At 48.9% G+C, this 20,357-nt stretch overlaps 6 protein-coding genes across 8 annotated transcripts; 3 read left to right on the forward strand and 3 right to left on the reverse strand.

Annotated features, from left to right (window-relative positions):
* Positions 1–8: 8 nt before the first annotated feature.
* LOC114782439 (nuclear cap-binding protein subunit 1) lies at positions 9–6,671 on the reverse strand. Its single transcript, XM_028968299.1, has 23 exons — positions 6,501–6,671; positions 6,213–6,301; positions 6,030–6,130; positions 5,729–5,885; positions 5,550–5,657; positions 5,353–5,474; positions 5,214–5,283; positions 4,707–4,922; positions 4,540–4,637; positions 4,377–4,440; positions 4,180–4,290; positions 3,916–3,980; positions 3,174–3,236; positions 3,031–3,105; positions 2,834–2,937; positions 2,631–2,753; positions 2,094–2,196; positions 1,641–1,734; positions 1,465–1,568; positions 1,268–1,385; positions 1,065–1,205; positions 881–994; positions 9–381 (listed from the first exon to the last, which is right to left on the reverse strand). The coding sequence occupies exons 1-23, from the start codon at positions 6,532–6,534 to the stop codon at positions 268–270; spliced, it is 2,388 nt and encodes a 795-aa protein (XP_028824132.1). The 5' UTR covers positions 6,535–6,671; the 3' UTR covers positions 9–267.
* A 73-nt stretch (positions 6,672–6,744) lies between these two features.
* On the forward strand, positions 6,745–9,297 carry LOC114782441 (thiosulfate sulfurtransferase/rhodanese-like domain-containing protein 2). The gene is made up of 9 exons (XM_028968303.1): positions 6,745–7,041; positions 7,136–7,380; positions 7,797–7,905; positions 7,976–8,098; positions 8,219–8,324; positions 8,395–8,510; positions 8,595–8,753; positions 8,830–8,968; positions 9,053–9,297. The coding sequence occupies exons 1-9, from the start codon at positions 6,943–6,945 to the stop codon at positions 9,262–9,264; spliced, it is 1,308 nt and encodes a 435-aa protein (XP_028824136.1). The 5' UTR covers positions 6,745–6,942; the 3' UTR covers positions 9,265–9,297.
* Positions 9,298–9,310: 13 nt separating this feature from the next.
* On the reverse strand, positions 9,311–10,171 carry LOC114782442 (V-type proton ATPase subunit e 1-like). The gene is made up of 3 exons (XM_028968304.1): positions 10,004–10,171; positions 9,769–9,816; positions 9,311–9,549 (listed from the first exon to the last, which is right to left on the reverse strand). Exons 1-3 carry the CDS (start codon positions 10,105–10,107, stop codon positions 9,456–9,458), a joined length of 246 nt encoding a protein of 81 aa, XP_028824137.1. The 5' UTR covers positions 10,108–10,171; the 3' UTR covers positions 9,311–9,455.
* A 2,322-nt stretch (positions 10,172–12,493) lies between these two features.
* On the reverse strand, positions 12,494–14,855 carry LOC114782470 (60S ribosomal protein L26). Of its 2 annotated transcripts, none has more exons than XM_028968353.1 (4): positions 14,817–14,855; positions 14,167–14,342; positions 13,160–13,300; positions 12,494–12,656 (listed from the first exon to the last, which is right to left on the reverse strand). In XM_028968353.1, exons 2-4 carry the CDS (start codon positions 14,332–14,334, stop codon positions 12,528–12,530), a joined length of 438 nt encoding a protein of 145 aa, XP_028824186.1. In that variant the 5' UTR covers positions 14,335–14,342; positions 14,817–14,855; the 3' UTR covers positions 12,494–12,527. The 2 variants fall into 2 exon arrangements, with proteins under 2 accessions (XP_028824186.1, XP_028824187.1); XM_028968354.1 differs by having other exon boundaries at positions 14,167–14,339; positions 14,817–14,853.
* Positions 14,856–15,429: 574 nt separating this feature from the next.
* On the forward strand, positions 15,430–17,303 carry LOC114782469 (interleukin-17B-like). Of its 2 annotated transcripts, XM_028968351.1 has the most exons (4): positions 15,430–15,540; positions 15,654–15,839; positions 16,351–16,649; positions 16,859–17,303. In XM_028968351.1, the coding sequence occupies exons 2-4, from the start codon at positions 15,819–15,821 to the stop codon at positions 17,106–17,108; spliced, it is 570 nt and encodes a 189-aa protein (XP_028824184.1). In that variant the 5' UTR covers positions 15,430–15,540; positions 15,654–15,818; the 3' UTR covers positions 17,109–17,303. The 2 variants fall into 2 exon arrangements, with proteins under 2 accessions (XP_028824184.1, XP_028824185.1); XM_028968352.1 differs by lacking the exon at positions 15,430–15,540 and having other exon boundaries at positions 15,575–15,839.
* Positions 17,304–18,154: 851 nt separating this feature from the next.
* Positions 18,155–19,574, forward strand: LOC114782468 (probable G-protein coupled receptor 151 protein). Its single transcript, XM_028968350.1, has one exon. It carries the CDS (start codon positions 18,210–18,212, stop codon positions 19,428–19,430), a length of 1,221 nt encoding a protein of 406 aa, XP_028824183.1. The 5' UTR covers positions 18,155–18,209; the 3' UTR covers positions 19,431–19,574.
* The last annotated feature ends 783 nt before the right edge of the window (positions 19,575–20,357 follow it).

Consider the following 20,357-nt stretch of genomic DNA (forward strand, 5'->3'; position numbering starts at 1 on the left):
CACACCGATTTTAAAAAAGGAAGACTATTTCAGTGTATTTCATCACAGATACGTGTACAGCGGACAGAACACACACCGCCGATACAATAAAACAAAAAAAATATCCACAAAAAACGAGGCTCTGATCCACTCACTCTCACACTCGCTCGCTCTCTCTGTTCCATCACATCAGGAGTTCTTAAAAAAAAAAAAAAAAGGTTTTAAGCACCAACACTCACACACACTCTCTCTCTTTCTCGCTCTCTAAAAGGAGTCATCAGTGCCGTCTCAGAGCTGCAGGGCGCAGAACTGCTGGTACACGGTCAGGATGTGGTGGTCCAGCTCTGCTGTGAACAGAAGGTTCTCCAGGGTTCCCATGTACTGCTGGATGGTCACATGGTGCTGCAGGATGGGACGAGAATAGATCATTTCATACATATACAGATATGGTTCTGATTATAATACTAGTTATGGGTATAGGTTATGACCACGTTAGTGTAGAAATGTAATTGGGCCTAAAATGTTCACTTGATGTGGCAAGAGTCCAACAAAAACCCACCCACAAGTACAGCTTCTTTAATCTTTCTCATTTCATGTAACCCATTGGCTCATTATTTTCATTATGCACATGGTCAATTTTCCCATGTCTCAGACTCAGAAGCGGTCATCAAAAACAAATTGACAAGCAGCAAATCATATGGAAAAGATAGGTACTATAGACCCGAAGTTCGTGTTTGCAGACCAAAATAATAGAAACCGGGCCCAAACCAGACTGAAATAATAGAAATAAAATAGAACCAAATCACACCCAAACTGGAATTATAGAAACTGAGCCTGAACCAAACCAGACCAAGATTTCAAGCTGTAGTTTAGAGGGCCCTTCTTCTCAGAAGCTCATTACCATCAGGAAGATCTGCTGCAGGCGCTCGATGCAGTTCTTATACCAGCTGGTGTTGAACTCCATGCCACTCGTCTCACAGCGGACCAGGTGCTCAGTCAGCAGCATGATGAACCTCTGAAATTGGGACACGTCAGTGTCTTTCCTCTGGGGACTAGTGGACCGTGTACCGGACCTACTTCCATACCTGGAATATGACCAGGAACAGATTCTTCTGTTCACTCTGTGCCGACTCCACCTTCTCCTGCAGACGTTCGATCTGCTCCTCCAGCTGACCCTCCTCATCTCCACTGAGCTTCTCCATGTCCTCCTCATCACCGCTGTCCCTCTAAAACACAGACATTTTAGAGCAGCACTGTAGGCTGAAACTTTTTAAATAAATCAGTTTACCTTCTTGTGATGCTGTTTCTCCAGCTTCTCTTTGGCTTCCTCTAGCTCCCTTTGGATCTTCTGCACGTGTTTGTTCATCTTCCTAATGGTGGAGTGAAGAATCTCCCACACATAGAACCTGCAGAACTAACCAGGGTCAGGATCTGTAACAATTAAATACTTTAAAACCATGGCATACGCTGTAAGAGCTGGAAGACCTGGTGAAGTCGTGAGCCATGTTAGAGGAGAAGATCCAGTTGGCTACAGCAGAGCAGTCAACAATCTGTGTCCGGATCATCTTATCCACCAACACCGAGATCATCTGGGAGCAGGACAGAACCTAAGCTCAACACATGGTCCATGGGCTGTAGATGAACTTTGACCTCTTTCTGACCTGTGGGTGGTTCCGCCAAACGTCATACACGACCCTGAGGACGTCGAGTTTACCCTCATCACTGTCACTCAGTGTCTTCAGCACCTCATGGAACCTAACACACACACACACACACACATTATAAGCGAGCTGCTCACTCTATATTTACTACTACATTTTACATTTACAGCATTTACCAGGCGCCCTTATCCAGAGCGACTTACAATCAGTATTACAGGGACAGTCCCCCCCTCTAGCAACTTAGGGTTAAGTGTCTTAGTCAGGAATGCAATGGTAGTAAGTGGGATTTGAACCTGGGTCTTCTGGTTCATACTACCACCCACCTACTATTATATTTGGTTGACAGCACCTTAAATTTCAAAGTGACAATGACAATGTTTATCTTTTCTTATGTATTTAATGGCATCTTAACCCTGTCCACCATGGACAATGAGAGAGCACAACCGCACTTACTTGGCGAGGGCGCTGAATGAGTGGCTGAAGGACTTGGCTGCCAGGTGAAGAAGAGTCTGGAGGAAGACCTCGATCTTCAGAGGGTTAAAGCCCTCACCTTCATCTACACACACACACACACACACACACACACACACACACACACACACACACACACACACACACACACAATCAGAAAAAGTTGAAGATTTGCAGCTCTCCAAATCAGGGAGCTTTTGCTGTGATGCTAGCATTGCTTCTCTTTACCAAGTTGGACAACAGGGACTGTGTCCAACAGTCCTGAAGGTTTATGCTGAACACTTTCTTTCATTCACTCATGTTAATGAGCATCCCATCAAGCGGCTTTTGATTATGACAATAGTGAACAAAGCAGAAATGAAGAGGAAAAAAAATATTCAAAAATACTTTGCTTTCTTCTGATACAACAATTATTAAATAGATTTCTTCCATTGGATTCTTCAAAATGTAGCATAAGCAAATATAAATGATTCATCCAAAAACACACACATGACAATGAGAAATGTCACAATGTCTCACCATCATCCTCCTCCTGGTTGGGGTTGGGGACGTCCCTCAGGACTGTGAGAATCTCCTCGTTGGACGCTCTGTTCTTGATTGCGTTGCCAACTGTGATGGTCACCGGGTAAGCGAGCAACGAACCTAAACCGGTGATTGATGAATTATGTAGAATTCTGTGCACAGCTCTAAAATGTGTGTGTGTGTGTGTGTGTGTCTCTCACTGCTGCTCTCATCTCCGTATTTGTATTGGAAAATCGGTTCAGCCGGGATCAACACAGAGAAACTCGGTGGGACGATGTCAACAATGCGCTGATGATAGGACAACCTGAGAGCAAAAAACACACACACACACACACACACACACACTTCATTAGCACACCAACTAACCTGCAGACTGTGACTGTGTGTAATTCTGTACCTCATGGATTTCTCTAGAACCTCTCTGACGAATTTGGGTTTGGGTTTATCCAGGTCCACAGTCAGACAGTCAGCCCTGCAGAGACACACACTGATTGAATCCTCCAACACACACACACACACACACACCCCCACCCTACTCACCAGTCATCCCAGCTCCATCGAAACTGAAAATTACTGAGATGGTGAGAAAACCAGTTGATGAACCTGTAAAATATAACATGCATCATGTTCATTACACACATTTACATTTTTACATTTACAGCATTTACCAGACACCCGTATCCAGAGCGACTTACAACGTGCTCAAGTTACCATCGATGAAGAGATCAATTCCGGTTCACTAGGACCCCAACTATGAATACATCTATTTTATTCACTCTGTTGTAGATTCTGTACAAAGTTCGACAACAAGACAATTACAATTTAATCTAAATCTTCTCTAAAGAGGAAGGTGTTGAGCTGCTGTGTGAAGGTGCTCAGTGACTGAGCTGGAAGTTCATTCCACCACCGAGGGGCCAAGACGGAGAAGAGTCTAGATGAGCGTCTTCCTCGTACCTTCAGAGATGGAGGGACCAGGCGAGCAGTACTGGAGGCTCGGAGTATACCAGGTGCAGTGTGAGGTGTAATAAGGGCTGTGAGGTAGGATGGTGCTACTCCATGTTTGGCTTTGTAGGCCAGCATCAGTATTTAGAACCTGATGCGTGCAGCTACTGGGAGCCAGTGGAGGAACGTAGCAGAGGGGCGGTGTGGAGAACTTGGGAAGGTTGAAGATCAGTCGTGCTGCTGCATTTTGTATTAGTTGTAGAGGTCGGATGGTACATAGTGGTAGACACACACCAGGCTGTGTGTGTGTGTGTGTGTGTGTGTGTGTGATAAAACATACCGGTCTATGCAGGTTGTGTTCATGGTATCCAGTCTCATGTACATCATCTCTGTAGCCTGGGCCAACTGAATTCAAGAGTTAAGTCAACTCATTCAACACACACACGCTGCACCGGGCACCTGTCATGGCTGCCCACTGTTACTAAGGGTTATGCAGGTTAAATACAGAGGACACGTTTCACTGAGACACAGTGTGCTGTGCTGCAGTGTTTCACAATGACAATCACTTTCTCACACACACACACACACACACACACAAGGATACAACTTGCGGCAAAGATCCGGGCTGCAGCTTGCAGAGTTCTATCAGCAGGGTGGTGTACATCACGTCAATGTGTGGGGGAGACGGCAGCTGGAATAGCTGCCCGAAGATCACCTGACCAAAGGAGAAGTTATCACATTCGGGTGTGTGTGTGTGTGTGTGTGTGTGTGTGTGTGTGAGGCTGGGGGGGTGATAAATACCTCCACAATATGGTAGTTCAGAGGAATCTTGCTCTTCCCTGGGTAACTGAGCAGCTGGGCAGCACTGGAGACAACAAAGGGTCAAGGGTCATAGAGTTAATAAGGAAGTCTATCTGGGTCTCTCTCTCTCGCTCACTCACTCGTCCACACAGAAGAGACTCACCAGGTCTTCCTCTCCCTCCAGTGGGATTTGATGATGCAGTTGAGGTTCTCCTCGATCACATAGCGCTCCACCGAGTGACTGCCGGGCATCACAGGACCCTGACAAAAGAAAATGTCACTAAACAGTCCACCAGCAAGGCGATGTCACCTCAAACACAGACAGGTCACCTCCGGGGCGTCGGTGTAGTCGAACATGCGGAAGACGACGCGGGGCATGGGGTAGATGGCGTCGTGCGAGTGGGCGGGGGGCGTAAACGGAGGCAGGTTGTGCTGCAGCGCCTCACACAGGACACTGTCAAAAGCGATGTAGGGACGCAGGATGTGACGCTCCTGCCACCGATCCTTCTTCAGCTTCTGCACCTGAGCCCACAGACAGTCCAGATACTGCAGACAGAGCAAGAGGAACCAGTCACATATCAATCCAAAATCAATCAACAACTTACATTGGACCTGAGTGAGACCAACTCCTGAGGTTCACCTCATTTCAGACGGGTCCACGTTTCACTAATCGATCAGTTTGTTTTAGAGGTTGAAACAAGTGGGTTCACCTGGTCCTTAAAATGTAATAAAATGTGGGTCTTGGTGTGTGTGTGTTTAGTGGCTAAATGCTTCTGATCACATCTGGAGCCCTGATCATTACTGCTGGACAAAAATCCATCTAAACTCTTGTCTGACCTCTTCCTGGGGGTGTGGCTTCTCTGCAGTCCACACCTGCAGCATGGGAACGTGGGTCTTCTGGCGTCCCCTGCAACACAGACTCAGCGGTCAGGACCCGCTTTCTGGTGCAGTTCACCCCCCAGAAGCAGAAACTCACTTCAGATAAACTTCGATTTGTCCAAGGAGTCGGTCCATCTCCACGTCCTTCTTCTCATACAGCTCCTTCCCCACCCAGGGCAGAGAGGACAGCACGGTGTACACGTACCAGTCACAGCGCACCTACACAAACAAATACATGAACTGGGCCCCGCCCTGCAGCACCTTCATCAGCTTCTCACCACACAAGTCCCTCACCTGAGGAACGTCCTCCTCCTGTGTGACACTGACGAAGTTCTCAAACATGGCCACCATGGAAGGTGCTGCGATCACGTGGCAGTTCACCAAGTCACACAAGAAGCGTACCTGCAGAAGACGCAGGATTCAGACACGGAAAAAAAACAACCAACACGAGAACCTCCAGAGTAGAACCGCACCAGGTACAGCGCCTCAGTGTACAGGTTCGACTTGAGGGTCTCCTTCAGCTGACGGATCATGGCCTCCACAAACTCTCCTCCAAAGTTGTAGTTGCGAGCGTTCAGAAGGCCGACGAGGGTGGTGTACACGGTCAGCTTCTCAGGTAGCATCCGCGCCCTGTTAAACAAAGCATGGAGAGAGAGAGAACGCAGAGAGAGAGAGAGAGACACATATACACAGAGGAGTTTGTGTGAGGAACAGTTGCGGGTTATGTATATTATTTATTTGAATATAATATAACGAACATTATATTTGACCTACACAGAACATAATATGCGGAGGATCTTGGTTTTGTAGTTGGGGAGATCGGCCTCCAGGACCCCCGCCAAACCTTCCAGGTTACTTTCAAGAGAAGATGTACTCTGCAAGAAGAAAAAACGACAGGCAGGATAGGACGCGTGGACGGAGTAAAGAGAGTGTAAGGGGTGAGGGGTTAGGGGTCACCTTCTCTCCCACTCGACAGATCAGAGACTCCAGACGGTCCTCGATCTCCATCGGTTCGGAGGTCCGCCGTCTCTTGTGCGGCTGCGCGCCTGAAAGAAGCGAGATGGTGACAACTTTGTACGCGCCACTTCACTACATCTAATGAATTGTAATCTCATGTAATGTAATGTAATGTAATGTAATCCCACATGCCTCCAGAGACTCCCACGCTATATGCGACCAGACAAAAACGACACACGATTCATACAAATATTAAAACCGTTATAACGCAAATAGAAAAACACGCACCGTCATTTTCGTCACTGTGTCGCCTCCGGGACATGTTAATTTCCCCAAAGTAAAAAAAAAGACCAAAATTCGCAGCTCTAAACCAGATTTGAATCAAACGAAGAAAAACGTGGAGCGCCGCAGCACAAAAACACAGGCGAAGCGGGCTCGAGCACTTCCGGTGGAACTTCAGTCGTGACCCGGCGGTAGATAATTACGCGCAGGCGCAATGCGAAGGTGCCAAGTTTGTTCTTTTATACATTATTTACTATTGTATTTCTTCTGCATATACTGGACAGCGTCGGTTTGGTGTGATGTATTAAATTTACATTTATCTTAAATAATTGCTGTGAGATCCTGCGCATGCGCATTACGTCCCACCGCTCAGCGCGCGCAGGGAAGTTGTACTTTGTGTGTAAAAATGATCGATCTTCTCCGTAGCTGGATTAATTGACAGCTGATCATGGAGGAGAACCCGCTGCGTCACCTGAAGGTGGAGGACCTGGACCTGCTTGACCAGCAGCTAAAACCTAACAAACGCTGCAGACTGGCGAGCAAGAAGGTGCGGGCTTTATAAGTTAAACATTTTAATTGCAGAATTCTCGAAACAGTGCGAGTTATGGAAGTTTGGAAGCTTTGTGTCTTTTTTTGTGTAGATGTTTGCTATTTTCGTGGAATCCAGGAAGACCTCCATGTCTCAGTGGACCTGCTGTGGCCAGATCTTCACCAACACCACGGGCATCCACCAACATGTCTCCCGGACCCACAGCCCTGAGATCCAGGATCTGACCACAGCCGCCCTGCTGCAGCAGCAGCAACCGAAGATGGAGGAGGAGGAGGGTGGGGACGTGTCGTCATGGATACCAGACATCAGCCACCTTTCAGGAGAAGATCTGACACGGTAGAGACCCCACAACTCCCCACAACCAACATTTCCAGGTGCCGGCGGTTCTGCGGTCTGACTCACGTTCCTTGTGCTGACTGTTCTGTGGTCCGGCCGATGTCCCCAGTGTCAATGGTTCTGCGGTCTTGCCAACGTTTCCTGGTCGGACTCACATTCCTGGTGCCGACGGTTCTGCGGTCCGGCCGATGTTCTTTTATGTTTGCGGTTCCCGTGGTTCGGTGGTCCATAGACCTGCCAAAGTTCTCAGTGCTGACGGTTACATTTTACATTTACGGCATTTATCAGACGCCCTTATCCAGAGGACAGTCCCCCTGGTTGTGTCTTGCTCAGGGACACGATGGTAGTAAGTGGGGTTTGAACCTGGGTCTTCTGGTTCACTAGGCTACTAACACCCCGGTTCTGTTGTCCCACAGAGGCACCGGTGAGGTTCTACTGTTCTACTGCTACTGCGATTTACCGAATCCCCAGCAGATCAGCGCCTGGCAGCGAGAACTGTGTCAGCGGCTCCGCCTCACCGGAAAGGTACCCGCTTTTCTGTCCGCCCCGGCGCCGCTTTCCGCCTTCCGCCCGTCATCCTGTCTCCTGGACGCAGGTGCGAGTGGCGACGGAGGGAATTAACGGCACGGTGGGCGGGACCAGAGTCTCCACGGGTCTGTACCGCCGCGCCATGCTCGCCCACCCGACCTTCAGATGCATGCAGGAGGACGACTTCAAGGTGACCGGGCGGAGATCTCACACAGATTAGAACCGTTTAGAACCGCGTACTTCTCCACCTCATGTATCAGGTGTTCTCGTCAAGATTTCAAATGACGGTAACTGTGCTGCTGTTCCGTAGCGGAGTGAAGGCGGAGCTCACTGCTTCCCGGAGCTCAGAGTGGGCGTGTTCGAGGAGATCGTACCGATGGGCGTGGACCCGGCGCTCATCTCGTACAGGCGTGCCGGTGAGTGTGTGTTTGGTAGGTGTGCGTTTAGAGGGAAGAATGTGATCCTCATGTGTTGTTCATTTGGAAGGAAGCCACCTAGAACCGGAGGAGTTTCATGAAGAAGTCCGGGCCCTGCTGTCCAGCAGGGACACTTGTGGTGACACGGTGCTGCTGGACTGCAGGAACTTCTACGAGAGTAAAATTGTCAGCATCTCTGCCACTGTGGTTTGAGGAACATCAGAGCTGGGCACGTGGGGAACAGGGTTCTGAAGTCTGACGTTCTTTCAGGGCCAGTTCAGCTGCTGTCTCGCTCCAGACATCCGGAAGTTCAGCTACTTCCCGGACTATGTGGATCAGAACCTGGAGCTGTTCCGAGGGAAGCGGGTTCTGATGTACTGCACCGGAGGTGTCCGCTGCGAGAGAGGCTCCGCCTACCTCTGTTCCAAGGTAAGACCCTGCGTTCTGTCCTTTGGACGACTTGTTGCTGGTTCACCATTGTGTGTGTTGGTGGGACGTCCTGCAGGAAGTGTGTAAGGAAGTCTACCAGCTCAAGGGTGGAATCCAGAAGTACCTGGAGCGCTTTCCTGATGGCTTCTACCGTGGGAAGCTGTTCGTGTTTGACGAGCGTTACGCCATCGCGTCCAACGCCGACATCATCTCAGGTGAGAGCTGCTGCGCACGTGGGACAGTCCCCGCCGCGTGCTGATTGGTGCTCTTCTGTGGTCACGTGACTGTCGTGTTTGCAGCGTGTCGGTACTGCGGCGCCTCCTGGGATCAGTACCAGCTCTGCTCCACCCGCCGCTGCCGCCAGCTCGTCCTCAGCTGCCCGTCCTGCCGCCGCGCCGGGACCACGGCCTGCTGCCCCACGTGCCAGCGCAAGGGGTCAGAGGTCAGCGGGGCGTGGCGGGAGGAGTGCGACTGTACAGCCACTCGCCCCCGGATCCCCCGCGACGTCTGATTACGTTTTAATAAACGGTGAAACCAACGTGAACAGTGACGCAGCGTTCATTTACAAACATGAATACGTTTATTGAAATGAAGAGAGGGCGGGGCCTACAGAGGGCGGGGTTTACAGAGGGCGGGGTTTACAGGTCACGCGTGGTGTTTACGGGGGGAGAACTACAACCGGTTCCCCCAGTGCTACCGCGCTCAGGGCCAGTGGTTCTGCAGGTACCACACGGTGTCGTTCCGCAGCGCCGGGCCGAACAGCGGGTTGAGTTGGGCCAGGATGGCGATCAGCCAGCTGCAGGACAGGACAGGACAGGACAGGACAGGACACCTTCAGTTCTCCCGGCTGCATATTACATGTGTTCCACTCATAAATAATAGATGTTGGAGAACAGACGCCATTCCTGCTGTCCAGATGACTTCGTCACATCTGAAGAGCAGGAACACGGCGGACTGAACACCCTTCAGGTTCTGTTTTAGAACCTCAGAACCTTTCCTGTGGACGGTTACTTACAACAGGTAGCAGCAAACCGCGGTCAGAACCAGCATCGTAACAACAACCCTGCAGGAAGAAGAAGGGGACATCAGACCGAGTTCCAAGTTCCCATCACATGTTCATGACTGGAACAAGCAGAACTTCCACAATCTCAACACACCAAACTAAGAATCCGCACTCTAGAACCACAGAGAAGCACGCAGCAAGTTTACAAGTTGAAGCAGAAAGGAAGGAACGCGGTTCCGTCTCTCACCCCCTGTTGGGTCCTTTAGGGACCAGAAACGGCGCCACTACGCCCACGAGTCCCCAGAACGCCGTCATGACGGACACGGCGACCACGAAGCGCAACTCCGCCATCGCTGCTCCGCCGCAACTCCACGAGTGACGCGACGCGCAGCACTTCCGCCTTCAGGGAAATACAAAGACGGAGAGACCCAAAAAAATAAAAAAAGACGGAGAGACCCAAAAAAAAAAATAAAAAAAGACGGAGAGACCAAAAAAAAAAAAAAAAAGACGGAGAGACCCACAAAAAAAAATAAAAAGAGACGGAGAGACCCAAAAAAATAAAAAAAGACGGAGAGACCAAAAAAATAAAAAAAGACGGAGAGACCCAAAAAAAAAATAAAAAAAAGACGGAGAGACCAAAAAAAATAAAAAAAGACGGAGAGACCCAAAAAAAAATAAAAAGAGACGGAGAGACCCAAAAAAATTAAAAAAAAGACGGAGAGACCAAAAAAATAAAAAAAGACGGAGAGACCAAAATAAAAAAAAAAAAAAGACGGAGAGACCAAAAAAAAAAAAAAAAGACGGAGAGACCAAAAAAATAAAAAAAAGACGGAGAGACCAAAAAAAATAAAAAAAAGACGGAGAGACCAAAATAAAAAAAAAAAAAAGACGGAGAGACCAAAAAAAAAAAAAAAAGACGGAGAGACCAAAAAAAATAAAAAAAAGACGGAGAGACCAAAAAAATAAAAAAAAGACGGAGAGACCAAAAAAAATAAAAAAAAGACGGAGAGACCAAAATAAAAAAAAAAAGACGGAGAGACCAAAAAAATTAAAAAAAGACGGAGAGACCAAAAAAATTAAAAAAGACGGAGAGACCAAAAAAATAAAAAAAAGACGGAGAGACCAAAAAAATAAAAAAAGACGGAGAGACCAAAAAAATAAAAAAAGACGGAGAGACCAAAAAAAAAAAAAAGACGGAGAGACCAAAAAAATTAAAAAAAGACGGAGAGACCAAAAAAATTAAAAAGACGGAGAGACCAAAAAATTAAAAAAGACGGAGAGACCAAAAAAAATTAAAAAAGACGGAGAGACCAAAAAAATTAAAAAAAAGACGGAGAGACAAAAATAAAAAAAAGACGGAGAGACCAAAATAAAAAAAAAAAAAGACGGAGAGACCAAAATAAAAAAAAAGACGGAGAGACCAAAAAAAAAAAAAAAAAAAGACGGAGAGACCAAAATAAAAAAAAGACGAAGAGACCAAAAAAAATAAAAAAAAGACGGAGAGACCAAAAAAAATAAAAAAAGACGGAGAGACCAAAATAAAAAAATAAAGACGGAGAGACCAAAAAAAATTAAAAAAAGACGGAGAGACCAAAAAAAAAATAAAAAAAGACGGAGAGACCAAAAAAAATAAATAAAAAAAGACGGAGAGACCAACAACACATGGCGGCAACTGGACTTTCTTTCTTTAATGTAGAGACGTTTCATTCTGCAGCCACAGAACTTTGTCAATCCACAAGGGACATTGTGGACTGTCCCATAAAATAGTGCAGGTCGAGACAAACTAAACAAAGCAGGCAGACAAGTAGCAGCAATATGATAATATATCGCTGTGTGGATGTATTTAGTATAAAGTGTATATGGTATATGATATACTATGATAATAATGACAGTAGTAGTGATATTACAGTATATCAGTGTGGATGTATATAGTGTATATGGTATATGATATACTATGATAATAATGTCAGTAGTAGTGATATGACAGCATATTAGTATGTGGATGTATTTAGTATATAGTGTATATGGTATATGATATACTATGATAATAATGACAGTAGTAGTGATATTACAGTATATAAGTGTGGATGTATATAGTGTATATGGTATATGATGTACTATAATAATGTCAGTAGGAGTGATATGACTGTATATCAGTGTGTGCATGTATTTAGTATATAGTGTATATGATATACTATGATAATAATGGTAGTATTAGTGATATGACATGATAACACAGCAGCACAGTGTTGAGGCGGTGAGAGATTAAAGTGCAGGATGTAGTACTGATATTCAGTTTAGGAGAAAAAATTATTTACAGATGATTTAAGGCTTTTTTCCAGGCAGCAGTCTGGCTGAATCTCTGCACGTATTCAGAGTTGACATTTACAGCATTTACCAGATGTCCTTATCCAGAGAAACTTACAATCAGTAGTTACAGGGACAGTCCCCCCCTGGAGACACTCAGGGTTAAGTGTCCTGCTCAGGGACACAATGGTAGTAAGTGGGATTTGAACCTGGGTCTTCTGGTTCACAGGCGAGTGTGTTACCCACTAGGCTACTACCACCCATCCACAGGAAAGGTTCTAAAACAGAACCTGAATGGTGGTCAGTCCGCTGTGTTCCTGCTCTTCAGATGTGATGAGGTGGTGGGATGAGAATCAGTGTTCCACCACCCAAACTCATGATTCCTGTGGAACTGCGGGCTTCAGCACAGAAAACAGACAAAGACAGAGACTCGCTTTTAAACTTTTTATTGATCAAAATCACGTTCACTCCTGCATCTTCTCGATGGTCTCCTCCTTATATTTGCCCTTCTCCTTGCCATCCTGGCGAGATTTGGCTTTACGCTCCAGGATCTTCTTGCGATCCTTGTCCAGCTTTAGCCTGGTGATCACCACCTGCAGGACCGAGAAAGATGTGATGTTACAGCTGGAATGAAGAAGATCAGATGGAGAGAAAACAGTGTCCAGAATCAGGACAGAAATAATAGAATAAAAGTGAAGTGATTGTGATACACTGTGGAGCAGTGTGTGGTTAGAACCTTGGCAGTTCTATCAATGTGATTGTCACATGTGATACATAGCAGCACAGCACACAGTGGATTTGTGCATTTATCCAATCACCCTGAGTGAACAGTGGGCACCATGACAGGCGCCCGGGGAGGAGTGTGTGGGGACGGTGCTTTGCTCAGTGGCACCTCGGCGGACTGGGATTCAAACCCTAATCCTTCTGATTACAGGTCCGCCTCCCTAACCGCTAGGCCACCACTGGTCTGGGGCACCAATCACCAAACCTGACCTGAAGAGAGACTCCTTCACCTATTAAAAAACACACACACACACACACACACACACACACACACACACACACACACACACACACACACACTGTCAGTGTGTACCTTGCTGGGATGGATGCCGACGTGGACTGTGGTTCCATTGGCCTTCTCACGCTGGACTCGCTCGATGTAGATCACGTACTTCTTTCTGTAGACCTGGACCACTTTACCGATCTGCTGGCCCTTGTAGTGACCGCGGACCACCTGAACACACACACACACACACACACACACACACACACTTAAAACTCAAAACTGCCCACATACTAAAATAAAAACATTCTGTAGAACATACAAAATCTTTATCGTCATTGTCACTTTTCAAGGAACAATGAAATTTAATCTGCAGTCGACTCAGTGTGGTACACAGTTAAAGACAGAAAACAAGACAAGAAATAAAACTAATATATACAAACTGCACTGGATTTTTACAGCCTGTTGCACGTTGTGTGAACACTACTTCACACTGTGAGAAAGAACGTATACGGAGAACAGTTTTGTTCGAGTTGCGTATGAATAAAAGCTGCTTTTAAGATGGCCCGTCCTGGTTTTCATTGCTGAGTCCACTTAAGTGAAGATAGGCACAGCACACAGTACATACAGAGGACATCTCACAGTCAAGAGACAGTGGGCAGCCATGACAGGGGAGCTGCGTGTGGGCACCTCAGGATTCGAACCTTCCGATTACAGGTCCACTTCCTTACCCGCAACATCACCAGTATTGCACATTCTATTATCGATTTGTATTTATTACATGTGTATTTTTTTTATTTCTCTATTGGAATTTTGCACGACGAGCTGGTGGGCTGGACCACGATCTTGTATTATTGTACCAAGTGCTATTGTGACAAAGTCTACATCCCATTTACAGCATTTACCAGACGCACATATCCAGAGCGACTTACAATCAGTAGTTACAGGGACAGTCCCTCCCTGGAGACTCAGGGTTAAGTGTCTTGCTCAGGAACACAATGGTGAACCTGGGTCTTCTGGTTCATAGGCGAGTGTGTTACCCGCTAGGCTACCACCACCCTCGACGTCCACTGTAGTGTTGGGGACATGAGACTCACCTGGACCTCGTCGTCCTTGCGGATGGGCATGGACCGCACGTTGTACTTCTGCCGGAGCTCCTTGGACAGGGGGGAGGACATGATCTTCCTGCGGATGTGGGATGGGGCATTAAAGTGCCTCTTGCGGTTCTTGCGCCGGGAGGACGTCACAAACGGGTTGAGCTTCATGATGGCTGCTACAAACCACACAAGACATCAAATCAGTCCGTTTATTCATTTATTTAAAACATTAAATAAGCCAGAGAAGAGACGCTCGCACATCATTCCAACTCTTTACTGCATTTTCCACATGAGTTAAGAAGATATAGACGGAACATCTTAACCCGGCACAACCACCGGAACCGAGTTTAAATCGGAATTCAGGCTTTCAGGGGACATTTAGCATCCAAGAGTGAACACGGCAGCGACACGCTCATGACGCGACGAGCGTTTTTAAACTATTACAGAAAAGTGACAGGGGCAACAGCGCAAAATAACGTGTAACTTCAGTCAACATCCGTGGACTTTATCATTAACTAAAACCGTAATACTTAACGCAAAATAACGGCGAACGGCTGACAAACACAAAGAGTCGACAAGACGCCAACAGAACGCTAAACAAGCGAGGATGGATGAAGATGTTTTATTTCATGTTAGCATCAGGCGCTTACCCTGCCGACACTCCGCTATGGCCGCCGGAAAAGAGAATCGTGACGTATTTCCGCTGGAATTAGTTCCCGCACAAATCTCGCGATAACAACGAACTAAACGGGATTACAGAGAGCTGGGACTGTGTGGCAAATTCCATTTATTATAATCGGTGCGCTTAGTGGCTAGGATGGATAGTAATGATTAAAATGCATAGATAGATGGATAAACCATACAACTCACATTAATATAGATTATATTGATTCATAAACGATACACATTTGTATCCTTATTGAATATTCATAATTCATATGAAAGAGGATGTGGCATCTCTTTTTATCTAGAGGAGACAATGTAAGCCTATTGTGTTTTAAAGCTTCAGACCTAAAATAAATGACCCTAACCCCAGGGAACGTAGCGACCCAACATTATTCCTGGGACCATTCATTCCCGGTCTCTTTAGTCGGCTCCAGTTGGCTCGCGGTTATCTATTCTTCAGCCTGAAGGCCGAGTGCCGTCGCAGATAAAGGGCAGGTCCAGGTGCGCTTCTTTTGTGGGTTTTGGGTGTATGGGCGTGTTTGGGCAAAACGCATACAAGAACACACAGCGGCTTTCAGAGATGCAAACATCCGCTGTGGTGCAGTGCATTCAGGTGGAGGGAGTTCCCTGGATGTGGTGAAGTGTGTGTTTTGTCGTGTATGGAAGAAAACACAGTTTTGGGGAGAAAACAGATCCCACAAAGTGCTGGTAATTTCCAACTTGTGTTTTAATAGTCATGGATCTTATAATTACATTATTACGTATTATGCAGAAATTGAGCTCTGGAACGTATCATTTGTTCATGCGATGCCTTTTTGCAGCTTGCTTTCGGCCGCCCAGGTGTCATGTCGGGAACCTATTGATGGCACGCACAGGTAGAGGTCACACGGGGGATGCTGGTGCACCTGCACGCTTCCCTGAAGATCACACCCGACAAATGAAGCAGGACAGCACGCTCGCCACTCTGGATTCTGCTATAGGGAACCATGAATTTCTGCAGTGTTAAGGTATGAACATTATACGGCATTTTAATATACGGCTTTACTTAAAGATGTCACTTAAAGACAATTTACCTAAAAATGAACTTTTAACTTAATCAGTTTTATTTAAACCGTCTACTGTTTAGCATATAAATATTTCAGCTCCACGTTAGTCTCAATATTTCAACCATTAAGGCCTGAAAACGGCAAACGTTAAAGAATTAAGAGCATGCCAATGCTGGAACGTTAAAGAATGCTTGTAAATCTTTTAGATCCACATAAGGTAGATGTTTTAAATAACACTTTTTAAATAGAACATTTCTACTCTACGCTAAAATGTATACTCTGCAGTTAAAGAGCATTATTCTAGAAATAAACTCCAATGATGCGAATTCATTTTTTGGTAACATTACAGTCTGGTCGGATATTTACTTTATAGAATAAAAGAGCAGAAATTCTAGATGCATCTGAACTGCACCTAAAAAAGGAACTTTTCAGTAGAAGTGAGATTTCCTAACTGGACCATGACCTTCTGCAGGTGGTTGTGACGTTGGCGATGCTCATCACACTCGTAGTAAGTGAGCAGCAGCAGAAGAAGGCACAAGAAAGACGACGGCGGCCAACCACACCCAAACAACCCCACCCCAACCCTCACAGAATCTCTCCTGACCTGATCGATGGAGACACCGAGGTCCGTGGGGAGGTGAACTTTGAAAAGAGCATCGAGAACATGGTGTCGCAGGTCCGGAGCAACCCGGCGCTCTCCAAAAGTAAGTGTGTGGTGGACCGCCAGCTGTGGATGTCTAACAGCAGAAGCCTTTCACCGTGGTCTTACAGGTTCGTACAACAAGCTGAGCACAATCTAAAACATCTTCATTATACTATTTATAATATTACATCTCCAAGTGGAGCTTTCATTGTGTTTAATAGTGACGGAACAGGGTGTGGCGCATTAGCGATCTAGCAGATCTGGAAATTCTAAGCGGAATCAGACAGGGTTCCGTAGCGGGGTCACTGTGATAAACGTGACGGTCCACCTTGAACAGGATCAACCACGACGAAAACCGGAAGCCAGTGGACATCCCTGAGGCCAAGTGCTCCTGCACGGGCTGCATCAACCCCTTCACCATGCAGGAGGACCGCTCCATGACCAGCGTGCTCATCTACACCAAAATCCCGGTGCGGCGACGCCACTGTCCACAGCGGCGGGAGAAACCGCGGAAAGCGCGGTGCCGGTCCCGTTACCGGACGGCGGTGGAGAGCATCGCTGTGGGCTGCACTTGTATCATGGGATAGGGAAGTTGGAGATGCCCAATAAAACACGTTCACCACATTACTGAGTTTTTCCTCTGGTCTTTCAAAAGACGGAGACTAACGTCCATCCTGATACTTCTTCTGGGTTTAAAATGTCTGAGCACGGAAAACTGCACACACGCACAGAACATCCACAGGCCCTGACGTTCTAGAAGATGCAGTATGGCCACCAGCTTATAGAAATGTGAGTGCATGGCGGATTTAAAGCTCATAACCAGAAGTCCCGTTTACAGACTTTAATGCTCCAGTATGACAGATGGGTGTCGGCCTGCACAGCAACACAGTTTACTGAGCAGAACATGCAGAACTGTTCTAGCACTCATAATCTCCCAAATAAAATCCTTCATTTTCCTTCATGTTCACAAGAGATTTGAAGTCATTTATTGTTATTGGTGGTTATTGGGAGTCATTTCATTATTATTTCATTTAATAACATCTCTTGACTGCAGCACAAAGTGGGTGAAGTCTCTGAAATAATTTTTCTTTTTAAAACATCTGTTGTGTTAATCTTTGATATGTCAGGTCAAGTTATGGTTCCATGTCGGTTCTCATCTGGGGCGTTTTACATTTTAGCCTGAAAAACACAGACAGAAATGTACCTTGATGAAGGGGACCTCAGTGCGCTTCCTTACCTGTTCCTCACCACCCCACACACACTCACATGCACTCACACACACACACACACACACACACACACACACACTCACACAAAGGTCATTCTTCATCACCTGCTGAGCTGTCACTCTCCTTCTTCCACAGAAACACACACGGAGTTAAATCAACTTTCTGTGTGTGTGTGTGTGTGTGTGAGTGTGTGTGTGCGTGTACAATATGAGCTGAGTGAGAAAGATTAAATATGAAAATCGACCATTTATCGGAATTTTCAGGACCTCTGACCCCATTAACGTACGCTAATGAGAGCAATAATTAATGAAGCGGGTCTTTAATTGGCCTCGTGACATGAAACGTCGCCGGCTGGGGGTCGCAGCTGTCACTCACTCGCGCCCTTCATAAAGGGGCATCTGGAGCAGGTCGCCAGCAGCAACTTCATCAGAAAGACGCTGACGTGCCGCCGGAGACCGGATGGACACCGTGGACACCATGGACACCCCGGGCGCCAACGCCAGCGCCAGCGGCGCGCACCACCACCTCCCTCCTGGGGACCTGCGGCTGGCGGTGCCGGCGACACTCGCGCTCATCTGCGTCGTCGGCCTCGCGCTCAACGTCACGGCGGCGGCGGCGCTGGTGAGCAGCGCGCGCAAGACCAAGCTGTCACTCATCAACGCGCTGATCCTCAACCTCCTGGCCGCCGACGCGCTGCTGCTGACGGTCTCCGCGCCGCTCCGGGCCGCCGCCTTCTCCCGCCCCGCCTGGACGCTCGGCTGGCTGGCGTGCAAGAGCTGCGACTGGGTCCTGCAGGCGTGCACGGCGGCCAAGAGCGTCACCGTGGCCGTCATGGCCAAAGCGTGCGAGCGCTACGTCAGCGAGCCCACCAAACACGTCACCATCCGCGCCAAGAGCGTCGCGCTGCTGCTGCTGCTGCTCTGGACGCTGGGCGGCGTCGCCGCGCTGCCTGACGCGCTCTTCGCGGAGCTGCGTCCGGCGGGCGGCGCGGGCGGCGCGGGCGGCGCGCTCGTGTGCGCGCGGGTGGTGCCCGGCGACGCGCGCGCCTTCATGTCCGTGTACGTCAAGCTGTACCCGCTGATGACGTACTGCGCGCCGCTGCTGCTCGCGCTGCTCTACTTCTGGCGCGCGCGCGGCCGCTGCCGGCGGCGATGCAGCAAGACGCAGAACCTGCGCGCGCAGATGCGCTCCCGCAAGCTCACGCTCACGCTGTTCGGCCTGACCGTCACCATGGCGACGCTGTGGCTCCCGCAGTGGGTGTGGTGGGTGTGGTCCCGGCACGCGGCCGCCACGCCCCCGCCGCTCCTCTCCGTGGCCGCCAAGGTCCTGGTGTTCGGCGCGGCGCTGCTGGACCCCCTGCTGGTCCTCGCCCTGTCCGACGAGTTCCGCGAGAGCTACAAGGACCTGTGGCGCCGCCTCACCCTCCGCAAGCCGCCGCCCACCAAGCCCAAGGCCGGCCCCCACACGCCCACCGCGCCCAGGTCCCCCACGCCCCGCCCCGAGACCGCCCACCTCCCCAAGCCCGAGGACGACGCCCGCCAGCCAGACAGCCCCCCCAACGACGGCGTGGTGCTGCCCGACCTGGAGCAGTTCTGGCACGAGCGCGAGGGCGGTTCCCATGCCGACGAAAACGACCCCGTGCCCTGGGAGCACCAGGACGCCCCCGGCGACCGGCAATGAGGCCGGTAGTACGACCACCGGCTTTAACCGCGACAACAGTGTGGCCGCCAGCGCCAACGCCGACACTAGCACCAACGCCGCCTCCGACACCTCCAACCGCGACAGTAGCGCTGCCACCGCCTCCCAACACCTCCAACCGTGACAACAGTGTGGCCACCAGCACCAACGCCGACACTAGCGCCGCCACCAGCACCACCACCGCCTCCGACACCTCGAACCGTGACAACAGTGCAGCCACCGCCTCCAACACCTTCAACCGCGGCAGTATCGCCGCCACCGCCTCCAACTCCTCCAACCGCGGCAGTATCGCCGCCACCACCACCTCCGACACCTCGAACCGTGACAACAGTGTGGCCACCAGCACCGACGCCGCCTCCAGCACCAACGCCGACACTAGCAACGCCACCAGCACCACCACCACCTCCAACACCTCGAACCACGACAACAGTGTGGCCACCAGCACCAACGCCGACACTAGCGCCGCCACCACCGCCTCCAACACCTCCAACCGTGACAACAGTGTGGCCACCAGCACCAACGCCGACACTAGCGCCACCACCAGCACCACCACCGCCACCGCCTCCAACACCTCGAACCACGACAACAGTGTGGCCACCAGCACCAACGCCGACACTAGCGCCGCCACCAGCACCCAACCACGTCAGAAGCGCCGCTGCCTCCTACCGCGACAACAGTGCCGCCACTGCCTCCGACAACAGTAAGGCCACCAGCACCATGACAACAGCGCCACCACCCACTCCAACTACAATAAAAGCACCGCTATCGCCTCCAATTGCCACAATCAGCATCAACCATCACAGTAGAATCACCACCACACCAGACTATGACAACAGCACTGCCACTGCCTCCAACCACAACAACAGTGTTGCCACCAGCACCAACCACGACAGTAGTGCCTCCAACCAC

Source organism: Denticeps clupeoides, unplaced genomic scaffold (assembly GCF_900700375.1).
Source record: "Denticeps clupeoides unplaced genomic scaffold, fDenClu1.1, whole genome shotgun sequence".
In the NCBI taxonomy this organism is placed as follows: domain Eukaryota; kingdom Metazoa; phylum Chordata; class Actinopteri; order Clupeiformes; family Denticipitidae; genus Denticeps; species Denticeps clupeoides.